Source organism: Elephas maximus, chromosome 5, assembly GCF_024166365.1.
Source record: "Elephas maximus indicus isolate mEleMax1 chromosome 5, mEleMax1 primary haplotype, whole genome shotgun sequence".
Classification (NCBI taxonomy): Eukaryota; Metazoa; Chordata; class Mammalia; order Proboscidea; family Elephantidae; genus Elephas; species Elephas maximus.
The window spans coordinates 81,345,050-81,363,896 of record NC_064823.1 but is presented as its reverse complement, the minus strand read 5'-3'; the positions used below and the strand labels follow the sequence as shown (position 1 = coordinate 81,363,896).

The following is an 18,847-nucleotide window of genomic DNA, read 5'->3' as shown; positions in this document are numbered from 1 at the left end:
TATAAAGTTCAGATGCAATAATGGTTAACCAACCTCGGATTCTGAGTCGCTGTCCTGTTTTTCCTCTTCATCCTTCCCTAGGAAGAACGTTAGAGCAGCCACTAATATCTAAAGAGCAATCAGGAAAACGTCAATTACTTAACCCAGCTTACAACAAACACTGTTGTCTATATGCACGAGTATGAACTAGGATCCGGAAAAAAAAGCAAAGTGTAGTCAAATTCTAACTCATTTTTCTTAATTAAAAGAAAATGTTTTTCTGCTATTCGTTCCATAAATATTAATTAAAAAAAAATTTAACTAGATGAAAATAATGAAGCTTTACCTAAGTATCCTTCAAGGTAGAATGTTAGGAATTTCTACATCCCTGACAAGAAAAGTGACATTATAGCCCTTCTAACAGAAAGGAAAGCATAGCCCTTAAATTTTGTCCGTTGTGTCCTATAGGGTCGCTATGAGTCAGAATCGACTCAAACACACAAGTTAGGTTTTTTGGTTGCCTGAGTTTACATTCCTAAAAGAAGAAAAGTCAAGGGTTATAGAGAAATTAATGAGAAACTAATCTGCTCTGTAAACTTTCACCTAAAGCACAATTAAAAACAAATTATGGGGAAAACACAAAATCTAAACATTAAGGGTATTATTTAATACACAGCATTTTAAAAACCCTTGAGGATAATTTTGTTTGGCTCCTGTAAAGCACAAATGAAATCAGGGAAGTGGTCTAAGCACAATACAGCATTTCTAAGCACAAACTGCACGTCCATACACCGCTTCATCACATATCCCTCTCCTTCACCTTCTATCCCTAGAAGACTGTGACACAGAAGGACCAGCACCTCTCACAGAGTCCTACATGAGCTCACCTTGGTGACCTTAGAGAAACATGCAGTTGTGATAACATTGACAGTTTTGGCATCGTTCCTGGGGAAAGACAATGATTGTTTTTAAACAAATCTCCATTTTACTGTATTTCGTAGCATATGCAATGGTATAAAATAGACAACATAATAATTATCTCTAACATTTTAGAATTCAGAGTTGTAATTTTTTAAAAGTCATGGGTTGTTAAATAGTCAACCACTGGCTGTTTTATTTAAATTTCAGCCCAGTCTTATATATGTCAGAAAATTATGCAGCCACGAAGAGAAAATTTTTTAAGAATTTTTAATGACATAGGAACTACTGAAGATAACTGGGGGAGGGAGGGAAGCAGAATAAGAAGTTCTAATGCAGTATAGCAAAATTCCAACTGTATTTTAAAATGCACATTACGAAGACCAGAAGGAAATGCTGTAAAAAAATTTACAGTGATCATCCCTATGTGGTGGGACTATCAATAATTAAAAGCAAAAACAAACAAACAAAAAAAAACCTTTTCTAGTTTCTCCAAGTTTTCTGCTGCAATGAATAAACATTATTTTACGGTAAAAAAAAAAAAATTAATTAGTTAATAAGAAAAACAAAAGACATGAGTTGGTGGTACTATACCAACAAATGAAAGTTTATAAAACATGGTATTGTACGTACATAAGACAAACGGACTTGCAAATCTTGGGAGTGACGGAGTAGAAAGAGCGCAGACTTTGGAGTCAGAGAGAACTGGGTTTGAATTTCAGACCTGTCCCTTACTAGCTACTAAACTTAAAATCTATGAACTTCATTTTGTTACTTACAAATACTTTTACATAAGCTGCAGTAAGCTGTTTTGAAGGCTGAATGAGGTAATATACAGTCCCTGGCCTCAGGAAATGGTAGCCACTGTGGTTATTAGTCACTTGGGTTACGATATTTTTATTTCCAACTTAGTCTATGACAGAGATATTACAGAGACTGAGATCAAGAAAAGTATTTTTGTATGTGTTCTGTATTAATTATAAATGAATAAAATGATCTGCTTAAGAGGCAAATACATGTACTCTACCAGATGTTTCTTCTGTAGAGTTCAATCATCACATCCAAAGACATCTTGGCTGCAATTGCATTGCTGTCTCTTAACATGGTGTACATGAAATTTTGCAATACCTGAAGAAAAAGAGAAGCTTAATACACTGATGGTGCAATGCTACAAACGTGCAAAACAAAAGGATACTTACTACATTCACTTTATTGTTCTTGTGTTTTGCATTTATGTTCTTGATATCAGTCACAATATGAGTGTATAAAGTCTGAGGAAAAGAAAAGCATATACACATTAAGTCTAACCAATATGTCTAACCTTGTTCAATTTGGAGAAATATACAAATATTCAGGATGATTTAATTTTACCTACTTTTCATTATACCACAAAAGGGACCAGAGAAATCCCAAAAAACAACAACAAAAAAGGCAGTTAAAAAGCAAAAGGAAAGCTGACCTCGAATGGTTAAACATTAGGGGCACCAAGTTCCCATTAAGGGTAATGGAAAAATTAGGAAACTGTGATGATGGTCGGATGACAGGGTGAATGTAATTAATGTCCCTGAGTTGTACACGTGAAAATGGTTTAGAGGTGGCAAATGTTTTATTATACACATTTTACAGCAACAAAAAGGTTAAGCATAAAGTTACCATCTAGCCCAGCTATTCTACTCATAGGTATATATCCAAGAGAACTGAAAATATATGTTCATCTAAAAACTTGTATGCAAATGTTCACAGCACCATCATTCATAATACCCATAAAGTGGAAACAATCCAAATGCCTACTAACTGATGAGTGGAAAAATAAAATGTAGCACATTCATACAATGAAATAATATTCAGCAACAAAAGGAATGAACTACCATACTGATGAATGCAACAACATGGACGAACCTTAAAAACATTACACTAAGTTAAAGAGGCCAATCGCAAAAGACCATATATAATTCCATTTATATGAAATATCCAGAATAGGCAAATCTACAGACACCAAAAGCAGATTCATGACTGTGCAGGGCTCGAGGAGATGGAGGGTTGGGGGCTGACTGCTAATGAACATAAGGTTTCTTTATTTTGGGTGGTGGGGGGTGGAAAGGTTCTAAAATGGATTGTCGTGATGGTTGCAAAACTCTGTGAAAATACTGAAAACCATTATACACTTTAAATGGGTGAACTGTATGTAAATTATATCTCAATAAAGCTATTAAGGAAAAAAAAGGAAAGTTGTTTCATTTACCTATCGCATGCAAGATCATTCTGTGAATACAAGTATCAGTGATGCCCAAATTATGTACCTACGGATCACTTTTATTCCACAACATGGACCAAGAAATACAACTGCTAAAATTGAATGGTGATAGTCCTCTCAATACTTTCAAAAAAAACTTTTAAGCTACTGAATGTAAAATTAAGCTTTTCTTTCTTAAGTTTCTTTTATAAACCTTCAGTTTCTGGTCTTACTTGTATAAAGAAAAACAAACCAATAGAGAAATATTAACAAAAAAGTTAGTTTTATTTGAGGGGAGGGGAGGCATAGCTACGAGTGTCCATGCTCTTGATTTAGCCAGTCAGTACAGTGCAGTGGCAAAGGGCTTCAGTTCTAGAGCCAGGCTGCCTGGGTTTACAGCCCAGTCCCACCACTTAGAAGTTGTATGACCTTGGGCAAGTAACACTATCTCTCTCTGCCTCAGCCTTTTCATCTGTAAAGTGAGAGTAATAATAGTAATAATACCACCACCTATCACCTAGGGTTTTGTGAGGAGTAAATGAGTTAATACTCGAAAGCTCTTAGAATGGTGTTCGACACAAAGTAAACACTCGGTAAATGTTAGCTATTCTTACCACATTGCATGCACAATGGTAAATTCTTTTCCTATTAAAATTATTCTTAATTATATCCAATAATATAAAGCATCAAGAAATCAAGGGACTCCCAAACTCTGCAAGTTTTAATGTCACTACAAGAATGAGACATACGAAAAAAAGTAATTTTGCTCTTTACCTTTCGCAGAAGCTTATCATGGCAACGTAGAAGTTCAAAGAAGAGCTCTAGCAAACTTGATGGATTGATGAGATTCTTATTTCTCAGCAAGATCAAAGCTTTGCAAAATGTCTCAGGAAGAAAAAGAAAATATACTATAACATAATGACAAAGTTAAGACGAGACAATGGAGTGCATGTATCCCAAAAGAGTTTTCTATTTGCTAGGCATTATTCCAGACATCGAGCAAAATACCCTGCACTCATGGAGCTTACCCTGGTGGTGGAGCAGAAGAGAGGACAGATGAGCATGTAAACACATAAACAAGACTATTTCAGATAATGATTAAGCGTCATAAAGGACGTAAAACAAGGTAATATGATCGTTAAACAGTGACTTTATACAGGCAGGACAAAGAATCCCTCTCTGGGAAGTGTCAACATAGGACAAAACCCCAGTGAGCAATGAATCCACAAAGACAAGAACGGTGGGGCACCAACCATATAATACACTAAATTGCAATAATCAGTGTGAATTTGTGACCCTAAAAGGTGTTAATTTGAAGTACTCTCAGTACTAGGAGTGGCCCAACAGGGATTGTAGCACTTTGCTTACCACCAACTTTCACATCTACACCTATTACCCAAAACACTATTTTGGCCTCTAGTAATTATTCTTCATTAAAGGGAACAAGTAATCCTTGAAGAACAGTTAACTCCATATCTTGGGGCAGAAAAAACAGTAAGAAAGTATTTTTGCCAGAGGGCAAGAATGCTTTCAAAAACATCAGGGACATTGCTAAAAGGACTAAGAAGTACCAACTGCTCAAGGTGCGACAATTTGAACACAAAAATAATAAAAATAACAATGCTCAAAAACAAGCTAACAAAAGCTACATAAATAGTTGCGTTGTCAAAGAAATATAAATACTAGTTCAATTTCTGCTGATCTTATTAAGTAGATAAGAGTTAACATGCATGGATATTTTGTTTCTTCCTCTAATAAATACAATCTGTCCCTAGCTGTGTAAGTAAGAAAGAATGAACAAAAACCTGGAATGAATCAAAAAGTCCTAGAAAAAAAAGCAACTATCCTATTGAGAAAGAAAGCCCAGCAGTTAAGGACTGGTGGTTATTGTAACAGCCAATTTTAAGGAGGGCCCATCAGTGTGTTTCAAGTGATTCCTCTAAAGGGCAATGCTAATTACACAGCCTCATTCCTTTTCTCTTAGCAAAGAAAATCTCTGTTCACTTTTTTGTTTGTTTTAAATACACTAATCATCATATTGGAGCCCTGGTGGTGTCGTGGTTAAGAGCTCGGCTGCTAACAAAAAGGTTGGCAGTTGAAATCCACCAGCCGCTCTTCGGAAACCCTGTGGGACAGTTCTACTCTGTCCTATAGGGCCTCTATGAGTTGGAACCAACTTGACGGCATCTAACAACAGCACGACAAATCATCATAAAACACTAAAAAGACAGACACACACATATTTACTTAGCCAGTTGGGTTAGGTGCTGCCAGGCAAGCAAAACTTAAAAAAAAAAAAAACAAAAAACTAATTACTCTGAAATAATTTTAAAAATTTAATTTTTCATCTGTATGGCCTAAAAGGATTTCAAGAGTTACATGACAGATAAAAGCCTTCTGACCAATGGCTCAATTTTGAATTCCCCTGGGCTGTGCAGCCCAGTCCCATGTCCCAACTGAGAGTCAATCAGATGACAGCCCAGAGCCTGCAACTTTGGCTTGTCTGAGATTGCCATTTCTTTTACTTTTGGACCTAATCAAATTAACAAAATCCTAGAGAAGTGTAAAGTGGTAGAATAATCAAAAGACTGGGAAAACATAAGTAGAAAAAACAAAGTTGAATCTATTTTACAAGTTTTGGTATAGGGTATTAACATGTTTTGTAATTATATTTGTATTAAGTTCTACCTGCTGTGAAAGTGTTTGAAAAGCAGAAGTATCAAACTTGAAAATGCCTTAGGTCAGGTTCCCTAGTACAGCCTGATTCATATACCAGTGATTTGTTACGGGTGTGCTATCAGAGAGAAGCGAAAGAAGCAGGATAGAGCAGAAAAAAGAAAAGCTCCACTGGAGATTAGCTTTAGTGAGATTCCACAGGGAAGCCATGAAGCGCAAACTGCACCAGAGAACAAGTTCCATTGGCAAAGACTGGGCTTTCATACCTCCCAGTTGGTCAGTCATTGCCCGTAGGCTGTGCAAGCAACTTCCCAGGTGGTAGGACTCTCATTTGGTTGAGAGCAATTCTTCAGAGAAGGACAGTGGGCCATTTGCAGCCAACATTCATAGCAGGAGAGGGAAATGGGTACAGGGGCCTGGTAAAGGGGAATTAGACCAGAGCCCAACATCAACCACAGACGTAATAAATATTTAAGCACTCAGACTGTTTAATGGATAAGTTTATTAAATTAGGCATTATAAAAACTATTAAGTTGTAATTATGATCTTCATGCAGATGAATCTGAATGACTACTGGAAGGAATCACCTATTCAAAAGACAGGGAACAGCCTCCCTGCAGGGTTAACATGCTGGAAGCACAGAAAGATCAGGGACAGGACAGTGTAGCGGAAAAGGGGGAGACGGAAGGAGATGAGATCAGAAACACAGGCAGGAAGCAGATCATGTAGGGACTTACAGGCCATGACAGTAAGTTTGAGTTTTATTCTAAGTATGAGAAGCCATGGGAGGATTTCAATTTACATTTTGATTTACATTTTTAAAAGTTATCTGGCTAAGAGGCTATTCTCATTTAAACACATATTGCACACACACATGAACACAGTAGAATTTACTAACTCAAATACTGGTCTTACCATTCGAAGATCAGGGTCCAAGACAGTGTGATTATAGGACAGCAGATCTTTCAGTTCCTGAGGGAAGTTACTTAGATGTTCTGGGTAGCAGTGACCGATCTGTAAAAAAACAAAGGCTCTTCTGAAGTGTCTAAGTTATTCAGATGTAACTTTTTCTTCTAAATTCTAGTTTTTCCAACTCCTCTCATATTTCCTCTACTCTTAGTCAAACACTCATGACATGATTTAGAAACTGCTTTTATGATGAATTTGAAGAAAACAAAGAGTTTAAAAGTTTTGCTCTGCCTGGCTCTGTGAACGACTCTAGTGAAATCCTCTTAACTTACCACAGGAAGAAAACAAAAGTCACAAAAAAGGAAGGTTAATAAATTTTTTCTTTACTTAAGTTTCCACTCGACTGGAATGAAGGTATTACAGAAAAAATATTCTGCAGATTGTATGCAACAAATTGGTCTTTGTTTATTCAGAAATTTCTTCTTACCTGTGCCATAAACATCACCAGCTCCGCCAGTTCTTTGCTGGGTTTATTTGGTTGTAATTTGAAAATCTCCACATTGGATTTGTAGTGATTATACTGCTGTAGAAACTGTGGAAAAATAGAATTTAAGTGTGTCACATTCTCTTATGTGACCTTCTCAATACAGAATGAAAAATTACTTATAAGTCTTTGACTGTGGGATGGAAAAAAATATGGCAAAAGAATACAGAACCACTACCTTTTCCTTATCTGCATTCTTCAAAATGAGCTTTGAAAAATCAAAGCACATCATAGATAAACTAAAGATCCTTTCCTTAGAACTATCATTAGATATTTAGGTGGTGTGATGCAAACGAAAGTGTTTAGTATATTCACAAAGTTGTCCAACTATTTCCACTAATTCCAGAACATTTCCATTACTAACCCCCACCCCCACAAAAAAAAACCCCTACCCATTAGCAGTCACTCCCTAGTCTCCTCTCCCTCCAGCCCTGGCAACCACTAATTTACTTTCTGTTTCTATGGACTTGCCTATTCTAGACATTTCATATAAATGGAGTCATACCCCAATTGCTTTTAAGCCTACTGTACCCACTTCTCTACCTAACCTACTCATATTAGGGTAACCAATAACATTCATATTGCTAAATTTAATGGTCAGTTTTCAGAATTTATTTAATATGTCTCATCAGCACTTGACATGGTCTCTTCTTCTCCCTGGAAACACCTTACTTGGCCTCCAGGACACCACCTGGTTTTCCTCATGCTTCACTAGCTACTTTCTTAGTCCCTTTGGCCAGTTACTCAGAAGATCACTAAAGTCTAAACACTGGGCTTCCCCAGAGTTTTCTCTATCTACCATATGCAGAATCTTATCATTTCTCATCACCTCCACTTTACCATCCTGGTCCAAGGTACCATCATCTCTTGCTTGGATAGTTGTAGTTGCCTCCTAACCGATGTCTCTGCTTATATCTTTGTCCTCCTACATAGTGTCTCAAAACAGCCATCTAGAGTGATCCTGTTTTCTTTTAAGATGGATCATATATTCTATTCCTTTGTTCAAAACCTTCTAAAAGCTACTCACCTCATTCGGTAAAACCCAAAGCTCTTAAAAATAGCCTGGTTCTACAAGATGGGACCCCATCTCACGTTCTATTACATTCCGCTTTCCTGATCCCCCATTTCCAGCCACACTGCCTTCTTTAATGTTTCAGAAATCTACTAGGCATATTCCTGTCCCAGGGACATTGCATCTGCTATTCCTTTGGCCTAGATTGCTCTACCCAGTTATCAGCATAGCTCTCCCTCACTTCCTTCAGGTTTTTACTCAAAGGCTGCCATCTCAAGGTCTCCACTGACTACCCCATTTAAAATTGTAAGACACTCCTTCCCTACGTACACACCAGCACTTCCTTACTCTATTTTTTTTCCATAGCACTTAATATCATTTGACATACTCTGTATTACCTTATGACTACATCTGTGGAAAGAGACAATAGAAAAGGTCAATACTGTCGGTCAGAACAAGGCCAGGGGCCAACTGCAGAACAGATCATCAATTGCTCAAATGCCAGTTCAAGTTGAAGCAGAGAAAAATTAAAACAAGTCCACAAGACCCAAAATACAACCTTCAGTATATCCCATCTGAATTTGGAGACCATCTCAAGAATAGATTTGACACACTGATCACTAATGACTGAAGACCAGACAAGTTGCGGGAAGACATCACACATGAAAAGAGTAGAAGGTCATTAAAAAGACAGGAAAGAAAGAAAAGACCAAAATAGACATCAAAAGAGACTCCGAAACTTTCTCTCAAATGTACAGCAGCTACAGCAAAAGGAAGAAATGATGAAGCAAAAGAGCTGAACGGATTTCAAACGGCAGCTTGAGAAGACAAAGTAAAATATTACAATGAAATGTGCAAAGACCTGGAGTTTGAAAACCAACAGGGAAGAACATGCTTGGCATTTCTCAAGCTGAAAGAACTAAAGAAAAAACTCAAGCCTTGTGGTGCAATTTTGAAGAATTCTACGGGCAAAATATTGAATGACACATGAACCATCAAAAAGCAGATGAAAGGAATAAACAGAGTCACTATGTGAAAAAGAATTGGTCGACTTCAACCATTTCAGGAGGTAGCATGTGATCAGGAACTGATGGTGCTAAAGGAAGAAGTCCAAGTTGCACTGAAGGCATTGATGAAAAACAAGCCTCCAGGAATTGACAAAATACCAATTGAGCTGTTCAAAAAAAATCAGATATGGCACTGGAGGTGCTCACTTGTCTACGCCAAGAAATTTGGAAGACAACTACCGGGCCAACCAACCGGAAGAGATCCATATTTATGCCTATTCCAATGAAAGGTGATCCAACCAAATGCAGAAATTATCAAACAATATCATTAATATCACACACAAGTAAAATTTTTCCATAGATCATTCAAAAGCAGTTGCAGCAGTATATCAACAGGGAACTGCCAGAAATTCAAGCCAGATTCAGAAGAGGACATGGAATGAGGGATATCACTGCTGACGTCAGGTGGATCCAGGCTGAAGGCAGAGAATACCAGAAAGACGTTTACCTGTGTTTTATTGACCATGCAAAATCATTCGACTGTGGGAATCATAACAAATTATGGACAATATCGTGAAGAATGGGAATTCCAGAACACTTAATTGTACTCATGAGAAAACTGTACATAGATCAAGAGGCAGTCATTCAAATAGAACAAGGGGATACTTTGTGGTTTAAAGTCAGAAAATGTGTGAGTCAGGGTTGTATTCTTTCACCACACTTATTCAACCTGTATGCTGAGCAAATAACCTGAGAAGCTGGACTATATGGAGAACGGACATCAGGGTTAGAGGATTAACAACTTGCGTTACGCAGATGACACAACTTTCTTGGTGAAAGTGAAGAGAACTTGAAGCTCTTACCAATTAAGGTCAAAGACTACAGCCTTCAGTATGAATTACACCTCAACATAAAGAAAACAAAAATCCTCACAACTGGACCAGTAAACAACATCATGATAAACGGAGAAAAGGTTGAAGTTGTCAAGGATTTCATTTTACTTGGATCCACAATCAATGACCATGGAAGCAGCAGTCAATAAATCAACCACATCGCATTGGGCAAATCTGCTGTACAAGACGTCTTTAAAGTGTTAAAAAACAAAGATGTCATTTTGAAGACTAAGGTGCACCTCACCCAATCCATGATGTTTTCAATCGTCTCATATGCACACAAAAGCTGGACAATGAATGAAGAAGCCGGAAAAAGAACTGACGCCTTTGAGTTATGGTGCTGGAGAAGAATACTACATATATACCGTGGACTGCCAAAATAAGGAACAAATCTGTTTTGGAAGAAGTATGGCCAGAATGCTCCTGGGCAGCAAGCATGGCGAGACATGTTATCAGGAGGCACCAATCCCTGGAGAAGGGTATCATGCTTGGTAAAGTACGGGGTCGGCGAAAAAGAGCGAGACTCTCAATGAGATGGACTGACACAGCGGCTGCAACAATGGGCTCAAGCATGACAACAATTTTGAGGATGGCACTTGATCGGGCAAGTGTTTCGTTCTGTTGTACACAGGGTTCCTATGAGTCGGCATCGACTCAGTGGCACCTAAAAACTAACAACCAATAGCACTGTCATCTACCCAGCTGCTGAAATAAAATGCCTGATTCAGTCTTCATTCCTTTTTTTCTCTCATCCCCCACATTCACTCCACCAGGAAGTCCTAGTTTTAGCTCCATGTACAGCTAGTCCCAATCTGTCCGCTTCTTTCCACTTCCACTGATTAAATTTTAGTAGTACCACCATCTGTTGCCTGGACTATTCTGACAGCCATTATTTAATTATCATGCTTCCTGTCTTGCTCCCCCACAATCCACTCTATATAGAGCCCCCAGAGTAAATTTTTAAAAAATCAGATCATATCACACCTGTATTAAAAGCTCCAATGGCTCCCCAATGCACTCAGAGTAGAATCTAAACTACTTACATGGTCTCAAAGGCTTTGAATGACCTGACCCCTACTTGTATTCTCCACATTATCTCCCACTACCCTTTTATACTCACTAAGTTTTAGTAACACTGGCTGCCTCTCTATTTCTTTTCCACCATGAGTGTCTGTGCTTCCTTATTCCCTCTATCAAAATGCTCTTGACCTGTCTGGCTCAATATTGTCATCACAGAGAAGGGTTCCCTATTCATAGGATTTAAATCAGCAGCCTCCCTGTAGGGACCATGGTCTCGGGGAACATCTAGCTCAAGTGGCATAACACAGTTTACAAAGAAAGTGTTCTATATTCTACTTTCATGAGTAGCATCTGGGGTCTTAAAAGCCTGTGAGCAGCCATCTAAGATGCTCCACTGGTCTCATCCCTTTGGGAGCAAGAGACAATGCAGAAAACTAAAGATTCAAGGGAAAGACCACAACTACCATGGCCTCCACCAGACTGAGTCCCGTACAACTAGGTAGTGCCCAACTACTACCACTGACTGCTCTGATAGGGAATACAATAGAGGGTCCCAGACAGAACCAGATAAAAATTTAGAACAGAATTCTAACTCAAAAAAATGACCAGACTTACCTAACAGAGACTGGATAAATGCTGAGAGTATGGCCCATAAACACCCTTAAGCTCAGTAATGAAGTCACTCCTGAGGTTCACCTTTCAGCCAAAGACTAGACAGGCCCATAAAACAAAATGTCTAAAGGGGCACACTAGCCCAGGGGCAAGGACGAAAAGGCAGGAGGAAACAGGAAAGCTAGTAACAGGGAACCCAAGGTTGAGAAGCAAGTGTTGACACGTCACGCGGTTGTTAACCAGTGTCTTAAAATGTGTACTAGCTTTAATGAGAAGCTACTTTATTCCATAAACCTTCATCTACAGTACAATAAACAAAAAGGCTCCCAATCTAACATATTCCCATCCAGTTTTTTTTCTTCATACTCATTAGTACTGTAAGTCTACCCCCACTAGAATGTAAGTCCAAGAGAATAAGGCTCTCATATCTGTCTTACTGTTTTATCACTGTATCCGCAGTGCCTAGAATTATATTGACACACAGTGAGTGCTATATATGTGTATTTGTATATATATTTGTTAAGTGAATAAAAGAGCAACCCTCTGAGGTAGGTATTACCTCCTTCTTTTACATATTAAAATAGACACACAGGCTCGGTGATTAACCTACCTAGGTTACACAACTGTTGAATAGAGATTCAGGATTTTAGGGTTATTCTGAAGCCAGTGCTCTTAAATACAGCACTATACGACCTCTCAACTTATTACTTTATTTGTCAACGCTTATATAATGCTTTACACATCTCAAAGACTTGCCTACATTGCTTAATTTCTTGTGTTTGTTCCTTACTCTCTATTTCCAATGCCTTGATCCTTAATAAGGCTCTCTCTACTGAGGACCTAAACCACTGCAATCCTATTTGTTAAAAAGCATTCACAGAAAATTTTCTGTGTGAAAAATCTGGGGGAGAGGGAAAGTGAGAAGACAATCAAAGGATGGGTAAGAGTGTTAGCCACTGAAGAAATCACAATCTAGTGAGGGAAAAACACAAACAAGTAATGCAGCAAAAGGTTAGTAGGGATCTCTGTCTTAAGGCTACAAATGGGTATCTGAAGAAAGCACCTGCCAGATTTATCTATCAAAACCAACACTTTCATTTTGTCACCGTCAATGACCTTTCACGATTTGTATTAGGTCAGAAGATAAAGTCTCTCACAATCTGGGACTAATCTCATTTTTAAAACTTGTTTTTTCCCCAATCAAAGTCTGGCATCCAGGCCCTGCAAGCTTCCAATGAGTTTGAATCTGGCCTAATTGGATACGCTCAGTTCCTGCGTCTGTCTCTTGTACTTGAGGATAGTCCCTCACCAGCACAGTGGGCACAGAGCAGGCTCTTGAAAACAGACGTCGAAAGCATTCTAATATGAGCTTCACGAAATATTAATAATTCAAGGTAGGAGTTTCTAATACGAAAAAGTAGAGAAACCTGCAAGAAAGTTGGAGGTGGAGGGCGGGCCATTTATCCTTCTATTTCTCCGCTTCTGTAAGGTCGGAGAGAAGCCCTAAAACAGAGTGAGGCTTTTAAAGGTGTTTTGCGGTAGCTTTGCTGGGGTCTCCAGAAATTATAATAGGAGCCCTGGAGGTGCAATAGTTAAGGGCTTGGCTGCTAACCCGAAGACTGGCGGTTGGAACCACCCAGCAGCTCCGTGAGAGAAAGACCTGGTGATCTGCTCCTGTAAAGGCTGTTATTGTTAACGCTATGTGCCCTGAAGTCGATTCCGACTCATCGCGACCCTATATGACAGTAGAGCTGCCCCACAGGGTCTCTAGGCTGTAACCTTTAAAGGAGCAGATCGCCAGGTCTTTTCTCCCAACAACGTTTCGAACCGTCGACCGCTCGGTTACAGCCTAGAAAACGGACGGGGCAGTTCTACTCTGTCACTTGGGGTCGCTGAATCGAAATGGACTCGATGGCACACAACAACGACACAGAAGCTACGAAAATTTTTGGTATAAAATCAAAAGAGGCCTCAGATTTCCAAGTGGTGGGGGAAGGTTCCCCTTCCCTCCTCCCTAAGGACCCCTGAACTGAACGGGAGGAGCCGCGGCGAGCTAGGACCCGTGCTCCACTCCACGTTTTCCCCCGCGTGTGTCTCAACCACTAACGCCAGGGCCTCTAGAATTTGCCGCTCCGCTCCCACCTCTTCAATGTACGCCGGCGGGTCCCGCTTGATCAGATTCTGTAACTGCGGGAGGTTGCTGGGCAGCTTGTTGTTGTTTCTGCTGGACATGTTGGCTTAGAAAAGCCACACGGCAGACAGCCCCTGGCGAATTCTGGCCACGGTTTAGAATCGTACTTCCGAGCGTCACCGGAAATAGTACAAGGGACACTAGACAGAAGACGCCGTCTTGATTTTTAAAGCGAGATAAACTACGGCAGCCTCAGAGTGTCAAGTTTACTGTCACTGTCGACTGCTCTGTAATGGTTTGTCAGCGATGTTTTTTTTTTTTCTTTTTTCCTTCCTAAGTCACCGCTACGACTACCTAGCGTTTCTACAACTCTCTGAAGGGCAAGGTTTTTTTTGTTGTTGTTGTTTGTTTGTTTTTTATTATTGTGCTTTAGGTGAAAGTTTACAGCTCAAGTTAATTTCTCATACAAAAATTTATACACATATTGTTTTGTGACATTAGTTGAAATCCCCACAATATGACAGCGCACTCCCCCTTTCTGCCACTGGTTCCCTATGTCTGTTTAATCAGTAAGGGCAAACTTTTTTCTTCCACGTACACTAGTTTATTTAATTGTCACAACAACCTCATGAAACAGATGAGAATTAATAGTGTATTTTAACCGCCACGACCTTAAAGATAGCACTCTCCCTTAACCGCCACGACCTTAAAGATAGAGATGGGGAAAAAAAGAGCATTGAGGAGCATAAGTTAGTTTTTCTGTATAGTTTCAAGTATTTTGGTTTGTTTTCTTCTGGGTTGGTTCGACATACTGACTCAGACAAAGGAAAACGATGTGGACTGGATAACGTGATTATATTCATCTCCTAAAAATGCAAATTAATTTGTGTTTAAAACTTAACTATTGTTATAACCTCTTGTAAGCAATGCTCAGACCGAGATTTTAATACAAATACTGGTAATTTGAAGAGAATAAATTTCTACAATCTCAACATGTCGTTGGTTTCTTTTGTCAGGTGCCATCAAGTCGGTTCGACTCACAGGGACCCTATACACAATAGAAAGAAACACTGCCCAGTCCTGTGCCATCCCCACTTTTGTTGTGCATGAGCCCGTTGTTGCAACCATTGTGTCAATCTGTCTCATTCAGGGTCTTCTTTTTCTCTGACCCTCTTTTGTACCAAGCATGATGTCCTTCTCCAGGGACTGATTCCTCCAGAGAACATATCCAAAGTATGTGAGACGGAGTATTGCCATCTTTGCTTCTAAGGAGCATTCTGGCTGTATTTCTTCCAAGACAGATTTGTTTGTTCTTCTGGCAATCCATTGTATGTTGGGTATTCTTTGCCAACACCATAGTTTAAAGGCATTGATTTTTCTTCAGTCTTCCTTGTTCATTGCCCAGCTTTCACACGCGTTATGAGGCAATTGAAAACACCGTGGCTTGGGTCAGGTTCACCTAGTTCTTAAAGTGACATCTTTGGTTTTTAAAACAAACAGATCTTTTGCAGCAAATTTGCCCAATGCAATGTGTTGTTTGATTTCTTGACTCCTGCTTCCATGGGTGTTGATTGTGGATCCAAGTAAAATAGAATCTTTGACAACTTCAATCTTTTCTCCATTTATCATGATGTTGCTTATTGGTACAGATGTGAGGATTTTTTGTTTTCTTTATGTTGAGGTGTAATCTGTACTGAAGTCTGTGGTCTTTGACCTTCATCAGTAAGTGCTTCAAGTCCTCTTCACTTTCAGCAAGCAAGGTTGTATCATCTGCATATTGCAAATTGTTAATGAGACTTCCTCTGACCCTGATGCCCCATTCTTCATATAGTCCAGCTTCTGAGATTATTTGCTCAGCATACCAATTGAGTAAGTGTGGTGAGAGGATACAACCCTGACGTGCACCTTTTCTGATTTTAAACCATTCAGTATCCCCTTGTTCTGTTCAAATGACTGCCTCTTGGTCTATGTATGGTTTCCCATGAACACAGTTAAGTGTTCTGGAATTCCTGTTCTTCACAATGTTACCCATCATTTGCTATGATCCACACAATCAAATGCCTTTGCATAGTCAAAAAAGCACAGGTAAACATCTTTCTGGTATTCTCTGCTTTCAGCCAAGATCCATCTCACGTCTATGATGATATCCCTCATTCCATGTCCTCTTCTGAATCTGGCTTGAGTTTCTGGCAGTTCCCTGTTGATGTACTGTTACAACTGCTTTTGAATGATCTTCTGCAAAATTTTTCTTGTGTGTGATATTAATGATATTGTTTGATGATTTTCCACGTTTTGTTGGATCATCTTTCTTTGGAATGGTCACAAATATGGATGTCATCCAGTCGGTTGGCTAGGTAGTTATCTTCCAAATTTCTTGGCATAAACAAGTGAGTACCTCCAGTGCTGTATCCATTTGTAGAAACATCTCAGTTGGTATTCTGTCAATTTCTGGAACCTGGGTTTTTGCTCATATGCTACCTCCTGAAATGATTGAACGTTGACCAATTCTTTTTGGTACAGTTACTCTGTGTATTCCTTCCATCTTCTGGTGCTTCCTTCATCATTTAATATTTTCTCTGTCAAATCCTTCAATATTGCAACCGGAGGCTTGATTTTTTTCTTTAGTTTTTTCATCTTGAGAAATGCTGAGCATGTTCTTCCCTTTTGGTTTTCCAACTCTAGGTCTTTGCACATTTCATTATAATACTTTACTTTGTCTTCTTGAGCCATCTTTTCAAATCCTCTGTTCAGTGCCTCTTACTTCACTATTTCTCCCTTTCACTTTAGCTATTCCATGTTCAAGAGCAAGCTTCAGAGTCTCCTCTGACATCTGTTTTGGTCTTTTCTTTCTTTCCTGGCTTTTCACTGACCTCTTGTTTTCTTCATGTATGATGTCCTTGATGTGATTCCAAAACTCATCTGGTCTTTAGTCATTAGTGTTCAATGTGTCAAGTCTATTCTCGAGATGGTCTCTAAATTCAGGTCGGGTATACTCAAGACCATACTTTGGCTCTCATAGACATGGTTTAATTTTCTTCAACTTCAACTTGGATGTGCATATGAGCAGTTGACAGTTTGTTCCTCGGTCTGCCCTGGCCTTGTTCTGACTGATGATGTTGAGCTTTTCCATCATCTCTTTCCACAGATGCAGTCGATTTGATTCCTGTGTATTCCGTCTGGCGAGGTCCACATGTATAGTTACCATTTACGTTATTGAAAAAAGTATTTGCAGTGAAGAAGTTGCTGGTTTTGCAAAATTCTATCATGCTATCTCTGGCATCATTTCTATCACCAAGACCATATTTTCCAACCACTGTTCCCTCTTCTTTGTTTCCAACTTTCACATTCCAATCACCGGTAATTATCAATGCATCTCGATTGCATGTTTAATCAATTTCAGACTGCAGAAGTTGGTAAAAGTCTTCAATTTCTTCATCTTTGGCCTTGGTGGATGGTGTGTAAATCTGAATAATAGTTGTATTAACTGGTCATTCTTGTAGGTGTATGGATATTATCCTATCACCGACAGTCTTGTACTAAAGGGTAGCTCTTGAAATATTCTTTTTCGTGATGAATGCAATGCCATTCCTCTTCAATTTGTCCTTCCTGGCGTAGTAGACCATATGATTGTCCAGTTCAAAATGGCCAATACCAGTCCATTTCAGCTCACTAATGCTATTGGTTGCTAGTGGATTCCAACTCATTGTGAACCCAGGTGTTACAGAATAGAACTGCTCCATAGGGTTTTCTTGGCTGTAATTTTAAGGAAAGCTGATCACCAGGCCCTTTCTTCCATGTTAAGGCTGGGTAGGTTCAAACCATCAACCTTTAGGTTAGCAGCCTAGCACGAACTGTTTGCGACACAGGGGAACCTTCTCAATGTGTTAAAGCCAAAAACCAGACCCACTGCCGTGGAGTCAATTTCAACTGACAGCGACCCTATAGGACAGAGTAGAACTACCCCATAGGGTTTTTAAGGCTGTCAATCTTTAGGGAAGCAGAGTGCCACATCTTTCTCCCACATAGCCTCTAGTAGATTCGGACTACCAACCTTTTAGTTAGCAACTGAGTTCTTTAACCCCTGCACTGCCAGGGCTCCTTCTCAATGTGTTAGAGTGTTGTTAATACAAAAAATACACTTACTAATCACTCGCCCTGTTTCAGGAGTTGTTTTAAGGCTTGGCTTGTATTTAACTCATTTAATCCTCAATACGACCCTCTAAAATAAGTGCTATGATTGTCTCCATTTTATTGACGAGGAAACAAGCTTGGGGAGGTTGACTGCCCAAGTTCATAGCTCATGAAGGAGTTGGGATTTGAATCCAGGCAGTCCTGGTTTTAACTATATGAGAAGGAAAAAAGTAGCTGACAGCTGTCAGCTGATATCTGGTTTGGCACTAACAGCTGGACAGTGGTGTTCTCCTGCTGAACATAATCCATTTCAAAGAATATAAACATCAGTTGAAATCATCTGTGATGGTGATAAAATGAGCCCAAAACAAGACCTCCCTGTACTCATGTCCCAACACAAAATAAAAAAACGGCATAAACCACAATTATTAGCTTTCTAGTTGCATTTGAAGAATGACTATTTTATTTATTAATTATTGAAGCAGGTACTTGTGAAGTTATTAAGAAGTCAATGTAGGCAATAAGTCCTTTTTTTTTAACCCAATCATAGATTTAAATTAAAATTTTTTTTCTTTAAGTTGTATTAATGAAGGAGAAAAGTACTCTCAAAACAAATATATTGAAATTATTTCATTTTATTCCTGTCAAAACCATAAGTTTATGCTCTGCAAATATTTATCTTCTGTCACAAAAATGTAATTTGTGAATAAAACCTTCAGGCCATGTCACAAGCTTTCATTGAGTACAATCTACGTGCCAAGCACTGGGGTGTTGTTGTTGTG

General features: G+C 39.0%; 1 protein-coding gene across 1 annotated transcript in view; it reads right to left on the bottom strand.

Moving 5' to 3' along the window:
• The window catches only part of SDAD1 (SDA1 domain containing 1), a 34,303-nt gene extending 20,198 nt beyond the window's left edge, over nucleotides 1–14,105 (bottom strand). The window contains exons 1-8 of the mRNA XM_049885956.1: nucleotides 13,946–14,105; nucleotides 7,203–7,307; nucleotides 6,722–6,820; nucleotides 3,905–4,015; nucleotides 2,097–2,168; nucleotides 1,925–2,025; nucleotides 867–924; nucleotides 34–108 (exon numbers count right to left, since the gene is read on the bottom strand). Coding sequence (XP_049741913.1) covers nucleotides 34–108; nucleotides 867–924; nucleotides 1,925–2,025; nucleotides 2,097–2,168; nucleotides 3,905–4,015; nucleotides 6,722–6,820; nucleotides 7,203–7,307; nucleotides 13,946–14,035 — 711 coding nt within the window. The 5' untranslated portion in view covers nucleotides 14,036–14,105. The remainder of the gene's footprint in view (nucleotides 1–33; nucleotides 109–866; nucleotides 925–1,924; nucleotides 2,026–2,096; nucleotides 2,169–3,904; nucleotides 4,016–6,721; nucleotides 6,821–7,202; nucleotides 7,308–13,945) is intronic.
• Nucleotides 14,106–18,847: the final 4,742 nt, after the last annotated feature.